At 40.6% G+C, this 17540-nt stretch overlaps 1 protein-coding gene across 4 annotated transcripts in view; it reads right to left on the bottom strand.

The window, feature by feature from the left end:
- BLVRA (biliverdin reductase A) overlaps positions 1 to 17540 on the bottom strand; it is a 29389-nt gene that overhangs the window by 9624 nt on the left and 2225 nt on the right. Inside the window, exons 1-5 of one of the 4 annotated variants that reach the window (XM_056484310.1) lie at positions 4872 to 4940; positions 3488 to 3612; positions 2625 to 2752; positions 1178 to 1297; positions 464 to 561 (exon numbers count right to left, since the gene is read on the bottom strand). In XM_056484310.1, the coding sequence (XP_056340285.1) occupies positions 464 to 561; positions 1178 to 1297; positions 2625 to 2743 (337 nt within the window). In that variant the 5' untranslated portion in view covers positions 2744 to 2752; positions 3488 to 3612; positions 4872 to 4940. Of the gene's footprint in view, positions 1 to 463; positions 562 to 1177; positions 1298 to 2624; positions 2753 to 3487; positions 3613 to 4871; positions 5228 to 14606; positions 14706 to 17540 lie in introns of those variants that run through there. The other 3 variants (XM_056484308.1, XM_056484307.1, XM_056484309.1) reach the window with 3 other exon arrangements.

Below are 17540 nucleotides of genomic sequence, written 5' to 3'. Positions count from 1 at the left end.
TTTTGCTTAGAGACAAGCTCTCTTTCAGACAGGGATGCCTTGCTGGCCCACAGTAGCATGAGCAGCTCTGTGTGGCCAGCACATCACAAATGCCAGAAGCTAGGAGAGCTGCCTGCAGCTTCATTTCCAGGGAGAGAGAGGACATGGAATTGCACAAGTCCAATAGCTGCACTCATCAAGTGCTTTACCATCACAGTGACAGAATTGTTCCTCTTTAACTGCATTCTAAGTGTCATAAATAAAGGCTAGAGTTTTTGTGAGGGCAAACATACCTTACTCTTAGCACTGACATTTGTGTGTTTGTTCCCCTATTGGCACAAGTCTTACATCCCAGACTGGCCCATCTCTGATACAATCATACTTCCTTGCACGTGATGACTAAAGGCAGGCTGGAGACTTGCCTTTGAGTTTGGTGTCACCCAACAGACAAGACCACTTATACTCTTGAGAACAAATGTGTTACCTTTCTGCTCAGCCATCTCCCAGAGCTCATGGGCTGCCTTAGCAGACAGAGCCATGGGGTACTCAACAAGGACATGTTTCCCAGCTTCTAAGAACATTCTGAAAGAGATAAAAGCCATTAAAGAGAATATTATCCTAATCCTCTCTCACCACAGTGCAACCTGCTTCTCATTCCCACAGCCAGCTTCACATGGAGAGATGCACAACACAAAGTAACAGAAATAAATGGCAACTTTCCTAGCAAGGATGGTGTGGTGGCTACACCACACATTTAAACAGCTGGGGTTTTAATTCTTCTTTTGCCACAGAATTCCCTCACTCACCTACATCAAGTTGCTAAAATGCTACAGCGTTCAGCACTGCAACTTCTCACTTACAGACATGTAAGCAGTTGGAGTGGGGCACTGGGCTACTCTTCCACAGTATAATCTGTGAGGAAAGGCTTTAAATCCTGTTTTAAGCTGCCTGTCCATCAAACATAGGCCTAGAGGTGTGGAAATGGAATTACTTGGGAAATTAATGCATCTTAAATCCTACTCTCTTCCAGGGCTTATTGGTGCTCTAGGGAACTCACTATCATTCACTTCAGGCCTCTAGTCTGGCAGTCTTTCCTCAGTGTTCATATCTTCTCCTGCAACAGCTTTACACAGCTCCTCTATGCTTCTAAAATACAGGGGAAAGGGGGAAAAGAGGCAGGGGGAGCCCCCCAAAATACCTGATGGTTTCTTCATGGCTTCTGTTCTCTGTGCTGATGAACGCTGCATGGATGTCTTTGCTGCTCAGAGCATCTTCCAGGCTAATCTGCTTAGCCTCATTAATATTGCCAAAACTTCTCCTGCATATTTAACATAAATACAACCAGAGTATAATTGTCACAGTCCATCCTTTCCAACCACATATTGTGTAGCAATACTTAGAAACTGTTCCCATGGACCACTGTCTCACTGAGTTCAACCAGGTTATAATAACCAGTTTCTTATCCAGGAAGAGCATGAGCACTTACAGACAAAAGTGGAATGGAGAACTGAAACAAATGGACCAGAGTGCAGGTGGTGGCATCAGTCCAGAAACTGGCCTGCTATTGAACTGTCAAGTCCTTTTTGGTTTTGGTGTTTTGGTTTTTAATAAGCATTATTACCAAAGAAATGTTGTAAAAGAGTGACTTGAAAGAGGACAGGGCTCCTATAGGAGAACTTCTCCCCACCATCCTGGACAACGTGGACAAAAGCACTCAAAGTGGCAGGGACACACAACTGCAAGTACAGACAAGCAGGAGAGGGACAAAGCAGTTTACTGTGAATCATGCATTTCAACAGCATTGCTTCTCAAAACATCAGTGGTGGAAACCCTATCTAAAGTGCTCTTCAAAGGCTATCTGTAGCACTGGCAGAGGTACCAGAGAACCGAAAGTGTATTTGGCAGGAAGATAAAGTGGATGACCTAATCAATCTTTTCCATCTCAAACAACTCTGCATGATTTAAATAGAGTTGGAAAAAAACATTCACAATCTGAAATCCATAAAGGTACTGCCTAACTATTTCAAACTTTTATGCTCTGCAGTAATAGGCCAGACAGTCCAGCAGGAATGCTCAGAGGAAGATACACACTAAATTTCCACAGTTCCAAACTAGTGAGAAAAACTTGTTCTCTAAGAAGCGTAGGAAGGATAAGAAGCAATTGCATGTAGCAAATCATAGGATTTTCTTTAGAAATTTACAGGCTCAATACCTGGTTTAAAAAAAAATATAATTTTATTATGAAGTTGGAGTATTGGGGGCATTAAAACATGTTTTTGCAAATTTAGAACTCTGTAAAACTTATTTTTTTAACATTTCTAGAAGTGCAGACACTAGATCATTAGAGTACTTATTGTCTGCACCACCTTAAATCTACAGGAAATTCCAGTCAGACAACTTTTTATCCCACAGATTCTACAGCAAGAACATCTCTCAGTTTTTACTTTAGTAATTTCTGAAAGATCTCACTAAGGTAACCTATTTGTTCCCTCTTGCAAAGCTTTCTGTGCTCACTTCTGAGCTGCCACTCAGAATGACAGGTATATTTACATGAACTTTCCCTTTCTGGCTTGAAAAGGAAGAAAAAAAAAAAACCCAAAACACTGCAATATAGGTATTAGACATGCTAAGATGAAATTTCTAACCTGGATACAAATCCAAAGAGTTTCAGGTGCTCAGAAGGGCTGGAAGGCATCGGATTCATCAAGTCTCGGATTCGTGCTAAGCCAGCAATTCCAACTCCAACTACTACTGTCCCAAACATTTTGCTAATCTGCCAAAAAAAAAAAAAAAAAAAAAAATTATACAAAAAAAGGGAAAAAAGGCAACTTTTTTTTTTTTTTTCTTGTAACAGGGACAAACACAACTGGGAGGGAAGGTGGAAGAAGGGTTACTCTTGAACCCTGCTTTCACTGCACCAAACCTTTTTCAAGTGTCAGCAACCAGCTAACAGAGCTGTGATGCCATAGGCTACTGAGCTCACTCATATCCCATTGAAATGGGATCAAGCAGTTCAGCCCATCACAGGACTGGTCTTGAGATTTGTATTTAACAGCTATTAAATCACAGCTCTAGCAAAGTTCTTCCTTTCCGTGAATAGAAAGCAGACTTCAAAAGTGAGACATTATTCTATTTATATTGCCAAGCTGGAAAGGAGCCAAAAGGTTCTGCAAACCCAGCAGAGCTTTATATAAGCCCTGCTGACTTCCTGAGCGTCTGCAGCATGGTGCCACACAGACAGTCCCACTGCTCAGCAGCATAGCTGGAATACTTTGGGACAGGAAGCAAAGAGCATCTTTGCATTCCCCACCAGCACATCCTACAATGTGTACAAAGCTGTAACCAACCATCTAATTTGATCAAGGTGCTTGCTTGACATTTCCATGCACAAAACGTTCTGCCATCCCTTTAATGACAAGCAGGCATGTCTAAGATTTACATCTCCCAAATGCAACTGCTGACACAACTGCATAATATGGAGGGTGAGACAGGTATTGATTGCACTCACTGGCTGGGTTGCTGGGCTTCTGGCAATAAATTCTTCTGTTGGTTGTATGATTTGCTGTTGATATGCAGAAGCATTTGGCAACTGATGAAACCTTTCAAACCTGCACTGTTCCAGCACCCTGAGGACTAGCAACACTTTGTAAATTAATAGAAGATTTACAGGAAAGTGGCCTAAAATGAGTCAGGTCAGATCAGATCCTCTTCATTTTTTGCTCCTTCCATCTCATGAAAGCATCCCTTCAATCTGTTTTTTCTGTTTCAGTCTCCTTCCTGCCACTGCCAATCCTTTCACTTGAGTGAACTCTTTATACTGTTTACACTACTTGGCTACAGCCCTTCACATATTTCTGAGATTGAGATGGGTAAATGGACAACCCCACTTAACTCCACCTTGTGCCTCTTGTCTGACAAGATCACAGTGCAGCAGCAAAGACATAAGTGACTGTTCTGACAGTGCAAGAGGTTGACAGCTGCTGGCACAAAGGAAAGAAGATCCCCTCTCCAGTCACATGCTATGTCTGTATTCTGTTTTCCTTTAAGCTCCTGCTTACAGCACTGAATGCCACTCACTTTATATATGCCAAAAAGATATAAAGGTAGAACACAGAGCAGCATGTTTAGTGTAAGAAAAGAAATAAGTGATATATCAAAGAGTTCTCTAGGGGAATTACAGTGACATTTTGTCACCAAGTATTTGAGGTATGGCATGACACTATTCACCAGGGAAGAGAAGTGTGTAGGACTAAGAGAGCAGGGGGGAAAGCAGGGACACGCAACCACAGAACTCATTTTCAGTACCACCCACAGGCAGAGTCCTGGTCTGAGCTCTCTATCACATTTGCTTTTCTCTATGGCCAAAAGGAAAAAAAGACAGACTTGAAGATGAACTCAGCTGGAAGGAGCCCCAGAAGGTCACCCAACCCAAACCCCACTCAGCTGCACCAGGGCCATGCTGAGTTCTGACTGCCCCCATGGCTGGCAATCCCTCAATGTCCCATGCCCCTGCCACAGTGTTTGACCACTGTCACAGAAAGAACTGTCTTAGTATTGTAAGGCTCCAAATAACCTTGATCAATGAGACTTTTTAAAGGGCTTACAGTTGTTCATGCATTCTGAGTTAGATGCACAGGAGAAGATATTCTCAAGAGGTCAAAATAACAAAAAAGATTTTACTGGCAACTTTAGAAAATCTGAGAAATCTGGCAAATTTAGTACAACATTCAATAACAGAAAACACTTTTCAAAGCATTAACTTGGCTCATTCAACTTTGCAAACTCTAAGACAGTTAAATTTTAAGTTACTCAAAAATCCAAGAAGAGGGAATTAGGAGAGAGCAAGAAAGAAAGAAAGAAGAAAATAGATAGAAAAAACCAACTATAGCTACCAGTTCCTGGGTTCCAGCGGTGTACAGACAGACATTCCAAGAGTAGGTACAGTCAAGACATCTGACTGCCTTGTGTTCAGCCTTAAATACCCCTTGGTATTCCTGGGCCATTCCCACCAGGTGGGACTTTGGTCATTTGGCCACTCAGGAGCTGAGCTAGGGGCTCCAGAGGCAGGTGTGGAGCGTTGCCTCTGCTGTGCCAGGGATTGGCAGCCTCTGCCAGGCTGGGATACAGGCTGGGGTGGGGCTGCACAGGGCAGGGCACTCTGCCAGAGCAAGGCCTGACCTGCCCCTTCCTCCACACACATGCAGCCCACAGCATCTCGAGGCATCAAACTCTCCAGTCTCTCACAAGTCCAGCTTGAAAAGAGCTGATCATGAGCTTACTCTAAGTTCAGAATCTTCCAAGGTTAGTGGAGTGTTAAGCTGTTAATATTTTCCCATTGCCTTCAGCAGGATTGGGAGTTGGAGTCATACAGCAAACAAATTCCCCTGAACCTCCTACAGTCATGTTATTTCCAAGAACTACCTTTTTTTTTTTTTTTTTTTTTTTTTGCTGGTGAGCTGCTCACCTCTGCTTCAACAAAGTGGAGAAAGTGGGGGAGCCGACTACCTTCTTCAGGGAACAAAAAATGTCTCTGCAGATGCTCAGGTAGCTGAACATCATTATTTTTGCCTCTCCTTTGAAAAAAGAATTTCCTAGTTTCTTCTGATCTCCTCAAAACTAACATTTAAGAGAAGCAAGATGATTTTAAGCTAAGAACAAAATGTGCAACCTGTTGGCATAGCAACCAGCCATTTGGTCCAGGTCAAGGATTTGGTGGCTAATACACCAAACGAGACAGCTATTAAATGTATGTTCCAGAACCTTTGCTTACACACATAGCTAAAAGAAAAATTGCTATGTTTGCATCCCTGCTGTGGCTTTTTATTACCCTTACTTTGCTAACACAACAAAATCTGCAGCTGCTCAGGCAGAAAAGTAAATTAGGTTTTTTTCAGAACTGTTACACACCAGGTAAGAACAGCATAGACCATTCTCATCTGAGTGTCTAGATGAATATATAAAAATTTGCTTCTTCTTTCAAACCTTTACAAAAGGATAACAGCTAAAATAATCTTTCAACTACAAAAATGATGAAGTAGAAAACCCAAATCACAAACTGGTCTGCCTGCCTTTCACACCTTTTTCTTAAAATCAGTGATCTCTGTTAAAGCTTTAACAAAAAGGATTTCAGAGGCATTTTCAAAGCTGCTGAACTTCGTTTCCCATCATACTGAAACAAAGTCATACTGTAAGTGATACAACAGTATATTGTCCAAAAGCATTTTCTCCACCCTTTTCTAATTGGCTGTATGAAAGCAAAGAGAGCTGATGAGAAGAGTAGGAGAAGTCTTCCATGCTCTCATGCTGTGACTAAGGAATGCCTCCCACATCCCAGCAGCACCTACCCTGGCTGGGTTGCAGGCAGCCAGGCTCACCACAGGTCCCCTCTGAACTGGGACAAGGGGGATGGTGGCTGCCACCGACTGCTGCGGGAGCTCTTCCCCACTGACAGCCAGCACGAGTGGCTCCTCTTACCAAGGGAGATGAGCCCTGCATGACACAGAGAAAGAGCTGAGAAAGGCAAACAGCTGAAGAGGATTGTGTATTCTACACCGATATATCATTGTACATCACTCCTCTGCTCTTGAGTTCTCTGTGCTTCTGCTGTGTATTTCCTTCATTAAATCTAGGGTATTCTGTAGCAATTAACAAAAAAAAAAAAAAAAACAACACCAAAAAACAAAAACAAAGAAGTGGTCTATACCTAAGTATTATTGCAAAATTTAGCAGCAAAGCAGGAATATTTAGCAGCAAAACAAACAATGGAGTAAGCCCAAAGAAGTCCATCACCCAACAACAACTGTTCCTCCCCAGCGCAACCACAAGCGTGACCCTACATCTCAACACTGCTAACATCACTGAGATAAGCCTCAGGGAAGCAAGGCTTACCTCTGCTTTCTGCAACATCACTAAGGCCATGCAAAGGAGTGCAGAAGCAAGCTAAAAGACAGAACTTAGGAATTATCTCCCCTTCAAGAAAATTTCTCATGGCATGTCTAGACATTACAGAATGAGTACGAGCACCTTCTCCCGTGATATATAAAGAATTTCAGTAAGCCTCCTGCATTTTCACTGCAGTTTTCAAACTCTCGTTACCACAAATATGAATGAGTGACTCACATCAGAAATCAAAATATTTTGTAGTTAATGTCACAGGTAATAGCATAACACAGATGCAGAGGCTTTCCTGAAGCAACCTCAGCCGGGTGTTTTAAAGTGCACTGCCTAAAATGCCACATGCATCTTAAGAGTAGCAGAAACCCCACAGGTAAGTATTTAATACTGCTGTCGAGGTTAGTTCACTTTTGCATACTCAGCAGCTGAACCATGAGAGCCTGAGCCTGGCTGAGGGATCCCCTTTGTACATATGAACATACACACACCCCCTCACTAGCAGACCCTCACCCTGCTCAGAACAGCGAGCACAAGGAGACTGAGGGTGTCTGTGTTTGTGTGAGTACTCTGTCTGTCACCTGTACATCTGGACATGTACATATGCCTATACATGGTGTGTATCTCTGCCCTATGTGCATGTGCTGGGAATACATTTTAAGCCTAAGTATTGATCAGGACTATGGAAGTCTTGCCTCTTTCAGGCTGTTGGATTCAGCCTGATCTTTTCCTCTAACAAAAAACCGGGCTGAACTTGTTGCCAGATGAAAAACTGTCTGCACCTGGTGAGTTAACAAAATGTTTATTCTTCAAAAATCACTGGTCTGTGGAACTGCACACTCATTCTGTAAGAAGAACTGGAAAGCAACGAGCCCAGCTGTGCCAAATTTTAGCAGTTTACTAGGCAGTCAGGTATGACTTTGGGGTCGCCGACCACCAGGGACCACCAAAAAGACCCCAGGACAAAAGAACATATATATAAAGAGGAGGGAAAATATGTTAATGATTTCTGGGAAAATATTATTAAATGTATGTTTATTCTGGGAAAATCAATGAATATATATGTAAAATATAGTATATAAACAGGACCTTTCCTGTATTCAGCATGCGTGATTTTTGCAGGAGACATCCCCTCGTGCATCTGGCCAAATAAAAAATGCTGGCTTCTTAATGCTATGCTGGCATTAAGGAGTTTTTATTTTTACTGATATTTAGTAACAGACTGAGGAAGTCTTCCAGAGCTCCCTTCAGATGGATTTGTTGTTTAGATATCATACAAAATGTTTTCTCTCTTACTGCAGCAGAGGCCTGAGATGAGGGCTGCAGAACCTTCCTCAACAAAAGTCTACCAGGACATACCAGACAGACAGCAGCAATCACTGTAAAACCATCAAGCTGAAAACTGGAAGTTTCTCTCAGCCCTAACTTTCTGATTTCAAATACCCAGAGACCTGGCAGATGCTGTACTCAGGGTGCTGGTACATGCTACAACCTGTGCCACCACATCTTGCTCTCACTGCCTCCCCTTAGCATGAAACATCTGCCCAGAGCATAGAGAGCAGAAGCTGAACAGAGTGGATTCTCTTAGTGTCCTTATTTAAAAAGGAAAAACTCACAAATACTCCAATTTGGCAGCCTATTCAAAAGCATAAATACATTTCTTTCTGCAGGAAACCAGTTATGCATTTTAACTTCTGTATATGCTGAAGTACCTCCTGGAAGGGATCCTGCACAGGTTCCCAATTGAAGATCTTAAATAAAAATGCAAAAAAAAAAAATAATATTGTTTTAATTCAGTTAGTATGATGGATTATTTTTGCTCTGCTTTTACTGGAGCCTAGAGAGAACAGTAAAGTTTTGGCAAGAAAAAAACAGTCAGAAAGGTAACCCCCAACACTCTTTGTCACTTCTCTTCAAAACATTAATTGAACATAAAATGAGCATCAGAAATTTTCTCAAAGACCTGCCAAGACCATTTACAGTCTCCACATTTCAAAGGAATATAGCACCACATAGAAATAATAGAGCAATTTGCAAATGTAGGTTTTCCTTGAGAGCTGTTTGTTATGGACTTAAATATCTACTGATACTTCAATATCTGCCATGACCAGCACCTCTTCATCTCTCTGGCTATCACAACCCAGGCCACAGCCTTCTGACAGGCACACCAGCTCTGCTGAGTGAGTTATAACTTCAAGGCACCAGCTCTCACAGAGGTTTGCCAGCAGAAAACAATCTCTCATCCTGATTGGCACCACTGTGCTTTGGAAACAGCCAGAGAGACTTTTGTTCTTGGTTTTTAAATGCCACTTGGAACAATACACCTGCATTGTTTTACATTTACATGCAGGTTCACCAATTAAATTATGGTTTTCCAGCTGACTGCCAAAGTTGAAGTTGATATAGTTACATTGATATATGGACAGGTGCTGTGTTAAGCTGCCAAACACCTTTACTCTAACCAGTAGATGGCTGATAATGAAGAACTGCAGTCGTAACAGATATGCTGCCTCCAGCATTAATACCTGAACAGGAGAAAAACTTATTTAAACACAGTTCTACTAACTCCAGAGTCTGTAGTGGTCCTGACACCCCATCACATGGCTGCTTTCCAGAGCCTGCAAGTCTACACTTGAAGCAAAATCATCTCACAAAAATAACATAAAACCATGAGAAGTACTGAAAAAATCTGAAGATCTGGTTTTAATACATGACATATTCCACACTATGGAGGATTGAAACAGAAGTTCTGTGCTGTACATGCAAGGCTAAAAATGACCATTATGTCCTGTTCTCTTGCCTGTAGTTGCCCTTTGTGATTTGGCTGCTAGTCTGAAGAGGAAAAACACTTTTAAAATAGCTTCTCTACATATCTCTGGGACCTATCTTCAGTCAGACTCATTTAGTTTGAAACTCGAATTACATTTTTTCAATATACCTACACTGCTAAATTTGAAAATATCCAAGAAAGTAGTAAGGCTGCTTAGGGGCACCTGAAAAATTAATTAGAGATAGATACGAAGGACTCCAGTCTTCATTTTATAAAAATATCTCTCTAAAAAAAATTAAACCTTTACTTATAATAAGTTTCCAGGAACTGCTCTGGACTGAATTACAGAATGTCTTGTGAAACTTCTGGTGGGTAAATAAACAATTGCATATAACTGTAGCCTCATCACTGCTACCATTTAAGCAAAAGGCTAGTTGTATGTGGCTAATTAGTATATTCCTAAAGCAAAGGGAGCCATAAAATGTCCCCAAAATTGCTTTCAGGCTTTAATGTTCTATAACAGTTTTTGAAAGTGAATTTGACACAGTGATAGAAGACAAGAGAGGAACAGAACGTTTTAAAAACCAACCAGTCAATTACTTTGGAGTAAAGTCCATTCAAGAGAACAAGATGTTTCAGAGCTATCAGTGATTCACAGATCCTAATTTTCCAGGTGACCAAACAACAGTATTGCTACACTACCCATCTGTGCCTGAGAAAATAACTCCAAATAAAGCTAAAAATGGTACTAACTCAAAAAAAAAAAAAAAAAAAAAAAGCATGAAACATCCTCCACCACATTTTTGACTCAACACCTACATAAACACTAAAGCTGTCATGAAGCTGAACTCTGCCAGGTCCCTGGGGACCATGAACCATGTCCCCTAGCTTCCCTGCAGAGCAATAAAGCCCCCAGAGTAAAGTCTCTGCGCAGCTAAATGTCTGAACACTAATTGTTGAGACTCTGTTTAAACATCTATTTCATACAAAGGAATTGCTGTTTCATGCTGACTCTTACACTGTTTAAAACTGACTCCTTTTTGTGTTTAAAGAAAAAAAAAATAATTGTAGAACTACTTATCCGTACCTTAGTTTCTGGGAAAACTGCTCAAAGCTAATCACAAGAGGTGCAGATGACAGGACAGTACAGGAGACATGCCCAAGGATCTCAGCCCATTCCCTTCCCTCACTTATGCTGGCCATTTTTTTTTTTTTTGCTGTGTCACCTACTGAGAGAAGAGGCTTCTCCACCCCACTTGATAGACTGACATGTGCTTTGCAGATAAACTCTAATGCCAGAAGAGGTTTCCAACCTTTTGCTGTAACATGACTGGAAGTGATGATGAACAATTACAGAAAAATGTTCTGAAATATTTTCTCAATTACTACATCTGCCCCTGCATTTTCCTGCCAATTACTGCAGTCCTTTCTACAAACTCTTCTTCAGAGGGCCTAAAGAATGCAGAGCTGGGCTGGGCAGAAGAAGGAAAGCTGTATTTCCAGGCTGTATTCTTACTTTTTCTCACAGAAGTTCACTGGTTGACCCAAGGCAAGCAAATCACCCTCTTTTCCTATCAGTCCCAGTTCCAGAACTGGGAGAGAGTGGGAACCTCTCACCTCTGTAAAGCACTCTCAGACCTACTGACAATAAGTGCAATGTAAGAAGTAGGTACTATTACAACCTCTCTCTTCCTCACTACAGGAAATCCCACACAGATCAGACATCTAGAAAATATGACTATAAATAAAGTTTGCACTGAAACAGCTACATAAAACAATGCCCTACAATAAACAACAAAACAATAGGTCTTTTCTTTTCCTTCTCTTGTTTTTAAATTAATCTGAAACTCAAATCTTAAAAGTAATTATATGCTTGCCTAGCTTTAATCACAAGTAATCCCATTGATCTCAATGAGAATACTCCTAAAAGCCCATTAAGAGAGAAGAGCTCTTGCTGTTGACTGTAATATTAGTATGCACAGGAACAAAACACATATCCAGCTACAAGTATGTCCTTTTAATATCCTTATGGACTCAACCCAATAGATGATACCTATCTTCCGGTCCACTAAAGGTCACTGCATCCCAGATCTCTAACATGCTGACCTATTTTGAGAATTCCCCAAAGGAAAAAAGCACTCCTACTACACACTGCAGTCACTATAAAGATAGTGCTTACCATGGCTGATGAAACCCTCTGCCTGCATTGCTAGCATGACAGCAACTCATAACACTGAAGGCCTGCCTCATACCCTCTTCAAAGAAAACAATATAAACACAATTTAGCAAGTCAGACAAGTGCACTTTTTTAGCTGACTTTCCCTCAACCCAGAAAAAAAAGTAGTCTTCACCCTTCTAAAACAAATTGAGGGTGATATAAAATTGTTTTTTCATTAAAACCTAGATTGAGATAACTTAGGAAATAGACAAACTTTTGCATAATGTTGTAATCTTAAAAATTATGCCGTATCATCACTGTCATTTTACCAGTCTACCACTCAGTAGGGCCTGAAAAATGCAATGGTTGCTATCCATTCCCATTATCTTTTGGAAATCTATCAATGTCATAAACTATTTGAGAGCAGGGAAAGCCAGAAGGTTTTGAAAGAAAAGTAATGATATCAGTTACTCCCTCCTAACTTTAGACCTCAATATTTTTCATCTTAATGGGCAACACAACACTCAAGAATCACAGAGGCCAGCCTCTCTCTCATGAAGAGTTAGTCTGCAATTCAATGTGCTTCAGCAGTCAAGTAGTTGTGAAGGGATACTCATGGATTAAAATTGTCCTAAGAAACCAAACACCTTTTCCGAGGTATCAGTCACTAGAGGGGGTATTTGGTATCTTACCTAAAACCTGATTTAAAAAAAACCAAACCAAACCAAAACAAAAACATCAAGAAGGGTACAGAAAAACTCCAGAAGTGTATTTCCTGCTGTATTGCAACTGCACATTCGGTTCCATGCAAAGTGTTTTAGGAAAACAATGCTTTACTTGTGCATAACTGGATACAATGCAAAAGCAAACCCCACACCTCCCAATTCCTAGATTTACCCACATCAAACCCTGCAATTCTTGCATGAAGAGATGCAGTTTTATATGCCAAGAAGACAGATAAAAATGCCAAAACCTGAACCTTTAAGCATGCCAAGGTAGAACCATACTCAGGGCTCACACTCAGGGTTAATAAACAAGCAAAAGAATGACCCACAAATTGTTTCCTATTTACAACTGTCTACCTCTTTACAAATTCACCATCACCAGCTTTACTGTTGCACAAAGTCCCCAAAAGGACCCCAAAAACTGTCATCAGATTGGTCCAACATCAAGAAAAGTAGAAGATTCTACTTGGTTAAAGCCACCTATATTTAAAACTTGTCTAAAGAATTTATTTCAGCTCCTGAACATGAACATGCAATGAATACAAAACTCATAATAAATTATAAACTGAGTTGATGATTGAGTTCACACAGTGCCACTAGCTGCAGAGCATACAGGATGGATTGTGCCAGATTATTAATGGCATCATAGCTTCTACATACTTTGTTAAATCTCTTCCATTTGGGACCAGTGAAGCTGCTGGCAACTTCAAAGACCCTCTCCAAAAATCTATGTAAAAATAACTATAATTGGGTAATAGACTAAAACATCACCCCTGCCTTCTTTATTTCCTTAGTCTGCCTTCAAAGATGTGAGCTAGAAGGTTTTAGTGAAGCTGACTGCCTGTTCAGAGGAGTAATTTAAATGCACAGCTTATTCAGAACCAGCACGGCCATGTAACTGGGATAAGAGAACCTGGTATCACTCTTCTTTCCTCTGCCAAATCAGAGTGGACTATTGCTTTATAACAACTGTGGCTGAACAAAGGGATAATATTCTGTCACAGGCAGGATCTGTGCAAGCAACTAATTTTGAAATAACTACAACAGCTATTGCAAAGGTTCAGGAGCAGACAATACTCTGGGCACTGGAAGAGGAAAATATACCTTTTAAAAGGAGCAGAAAAAGCACTGGATCATGGAAGTAGAAGATTTTCAGGAATTAATGCTTCCATTTCAAACATAATGCAAACTTTTCTCTTTCCCCCTGATTTTACTAGATTGTACCCATCGCATTTTTTCTCCAATATTTTGGTGAAATTACTTAACAGTTACACTTGTAAGAGAAAAGCTTTGTCCCCATCTCAAGTTCTTTCTGCTAATTAAACTCCAGAAAGCATTTTGAGCTTCTGGAAAGCATTTTGAGGTTCTGGGAAAGAAGACTGTAAGATTAATATTTATTATTTAACCCATCCATATCTCAGGCATGACTGTGGCCCCTCCACAAAACCAGTCACAAAATTTCTTTATCACCAGAAATGGAAAACACAAAGCACCTTACATTAAAATATGATAAACACGAACAGTACAGGTGGGCATCTCTAAGTTGTCACCACTTTATAGATGCCCATCTAAGATACTAGATACTAAATCTCTGCTCTCCCTCCCACGGTCAGACTTGAGTACCCAAAGGCAGAAGCAGAACCTCAGCAGCTTAGAAAATGTGAATGAACAACTCCCTGCAATAATCTGTTCTCAGATCCACTGGTTTTGTTTAGGATCAATCTGAGTTGGACAAAGAATGTAATAGTGTGGCCAAATCACAGCTTGAGTCAAACTTAGAGACCACAAGCCATTTGACTACATTTACATAAGGCTGGATCACTTTTCCTCCTGGTGGATTTGTTCTGCATTCTGGAATAAAAAAGTTTATTCCAGATAGGCATATAAGCAAAAGTAAGATCATGTAGGAGCAGGATACTCAAAATAATAATTATGAGCATGCAGTAAAGGAATGTACTTTGAACTTCTTTTTCTTAGAACAGCAGAATGGTTTGGCTTGGAAAGAACCCTTAAAGATCATTTAGTCCAACCCCCCCCGCTATGAGTGTGATGTTTCCCTTTTTCCAGTCACTGGGGCGTTCACCTGATTGCCATGACTTTTCAAATATGATGGAGAGTGACTTGGCAACTGCATCTCTTCTTCCTGTTCATAATGATTCTCTTGATGAAAAAGGCCACCTGTCACTATGGCTGTATGAGATCCTATGGGCAAAAGATGAAGAGTCTCCTTTAGTAGTCATTTAACCAAAAGAAACTTGAACTCTGTGGTTATCCACATCTTCATGCTTCCTTAGGAGTTGATAACTTAAGAGCACCTAGGATAGGAGCACTTTCCCTCCTATGCTTATAGAGAAGAACATTTTGTTTCTGATATTACAGGCCATTTGATGATGGGAAGGTCCAGCCATCCCAAGCGACAGGGATGGGTGACATGAAGCAGACCAGCAGTTGTTTCTGGAAGGTGCTCTCTGCCTGAGTACATGAACACAAGAAAGAAAAAAAAAGGTGCCTCATACATCTCCCTGGTACAAAATTCAGTCTTCTTCAAAGACACCAGGGAATTAAGACTCTGTCCATCAGTATCCTTTCTGATGAAGCCTCATCAGAAAAACTGGGCTCAGAGCAGCCACAGAATTACATGGCCACATGCCCTGCTTGCAGAGCAAGAGGAGAAAGGAAGCTCTTATCCACCCTAAAAGAAAGGACCAGCCACTTTAAGCCCTGTTTATACTATCATATAATACGGCTGTTTTTATGATTCTTTTGCTGTGTCTTCATTGAAGCTATATTGTGAATATTACTAGGTCAGGCTGTCACCAGGACCCATTCAAGAAGAACTGGGTTGGAAACATATGGCAGAATACTATTATTTTTAAACAGTAAGTAGAGTCAGGCAACTGACCTATTTATTTTGAAAATAATTATTCAAGAACCCTCAGCCTTAAGGTCTCATTTCAGATGCCAGGCATATAAGAACAGGCAATACATCTTAATTTGCAAATATTGGTCTAAATGCTTGGATAGCTATTTCACTTTCTCTAAGCAAGTAAGTAAATGTAAAACAGACTTTTAAAAAAATTCCAAATGAAAACCACATTCCCTACAGCAAACATTTTCAATAACTGCTGGGATTGGTTATCCTGACTTCTGGATGACGAATCTGAGACATGCCAGATGCCTCAGGACTGTTTTTAACAGATACAGCACTCTGGGGCTGCGAATCCAAGTACTCCTTACTTACCAAAACCAGGCCTACCTCTCTCTTACACTGAACAAGAATGAAAGCAGACAAAGCCCATGATGACCTCCAGTGTCAGAAGTGTACCACTCTGCTTTATTACCTCATCACTTAACAGTGAATTATCAACAGTACAGAATTCCTCTTTATCCATGTTCCAATTATCCGAGTATCTGAGTTCTTCACAGGTTTTTGCCACTAAAGAATCAAAGCTTTAGAGGAACACAAAACCCAAGAATTAATTTGCTGTCTCCATCCAAACGTTATTAATCTGGTTTAATGGCAACAACAAAACCAAAACAAATAAACAACACACAACCCCCACCTCAATCCTTCATTCACTTGTATCTTCTGTCACCACGACAACACTAGGCACAGAGAGATCTCTACCAACATGCTGATCCCACTTCCAGCTGTACACAATTGTGCTGTGTCTGAGGAAATTCAGCTAATTATTCCAAAGACAAGTATGAGCAAGCCACCAAGATCTCTATGTTCATCACCAAATAACAGACTAACCAGTCCGCTGCTAATCAGTGTCAGCGCCTGCAAAAGACAGTAAATACTAAGGGCTGCTTTCCCTAGCAACAGAAAGGGAAGTATCACTTCTAGCAGAACAAAGAAATATCCATGACATCTTAACTAGAATGACTGTGGTCTCAATTTACCCCTCACATACTGTAATATCTCTTCCTTTCTGTTTCTCGGGGGTTATTCAATAATCCATGTTCTTTCTGGCAGTTTTTCTCTCCTCTCATTCACAGAACAGAGGTAATGAATAGATGATAAAGATGCCTCTATACCCACACATTTCACAGAGAGGGAGAGCTAATAAATGTGGTAACATTACCTGAGCCATGAGAACTTCTTATTTTATTAGCCAGTGTTGTGCAGCCTTTAATTTAGCATTTAGGTTAATTACTATAATAGGAACATTAGCTGCCACGAAAAAAAACCCAACTTATTATATGCTTATTGTTCAACTCATGTTGTTGAAGTGGTGGGTTGTACTCATCTGGAGGAACAGGATTAGCAAATGCATTTCATTATCTTTCCCAGTCAGGTGGGTTTCTGCAACGTTTCCTAATGAGCACAGATCTCTGCCTGAGTTGCAAACATTAGTCTGAGGAACACTTAAGTTCGGTTAGACAAGAAGCCAAAGCTCTTTTGCTTAGAGAGTAAACAAGTCAAATGTACATTTATCTTTCTGTTATACTTGCACTTATTTTATAAAGTTTTAAGATCGAAGTCCCACTCTTTGGCTTTACAGGCACAAGAACATTTGCCACAGCTCAAGGCCAGTTTCAGAGGCGTGAGACAGCTCCTCAGCAACCTTTGTTCTGCTAAGTTACAACAGGGCATGGATATATCCAGAGTGGGGTTTTGTTGATTTTAGGGCTTTTTTTTTAACTACAGGATTAAACTGCAAGAGTACCTTGACTTTCAGACTGTTTTTCTTTCCTAAGCCCTATTGCTTCCCCACTCAGTGAAGAAACCTTTGTAATGCCTCACTAAATAAGATGCACTATAATAGAAGTTCTTTTAACACACTGAGCACTCTACCTGCAAGTTTCAGAAAAATCTATGGTTGCCTGAAAATTCAACGGAAAAGTTATCCACAATCCTACGTACATTGATGTTGCTGTACCACTGTGTAAAACACAGGAACTCCTTCCTCATGGCATTATTCTCCCACTACCGTATCCATCCAAACTCTGTTAGTTTCTCCATTTCTTCCCAAATTTGTTTAGTTTTATCTCCTGCTGCCTGACTCTGCTT

The sequence above is a fragment of the Oenanthe melanoleuca genome, chromosome 2 (assembly GCF_029582105.1).
Source record: "Oenanthe melanoleuca isolate GR-GAL-2019-014 chromosome 2, OMel1.0, whole genome shotgun sequence".
NCBI lineage: Eukaryota > Metazoa > Chordata > Aves > Passeriformes > Muscicapidae > Oenanthe > Oenanthe melanoleuca.
Note: the sequence above shows the minus strand (reverse complement) of the source record. Positions and strands in the feature narration are given on the sequence as shown.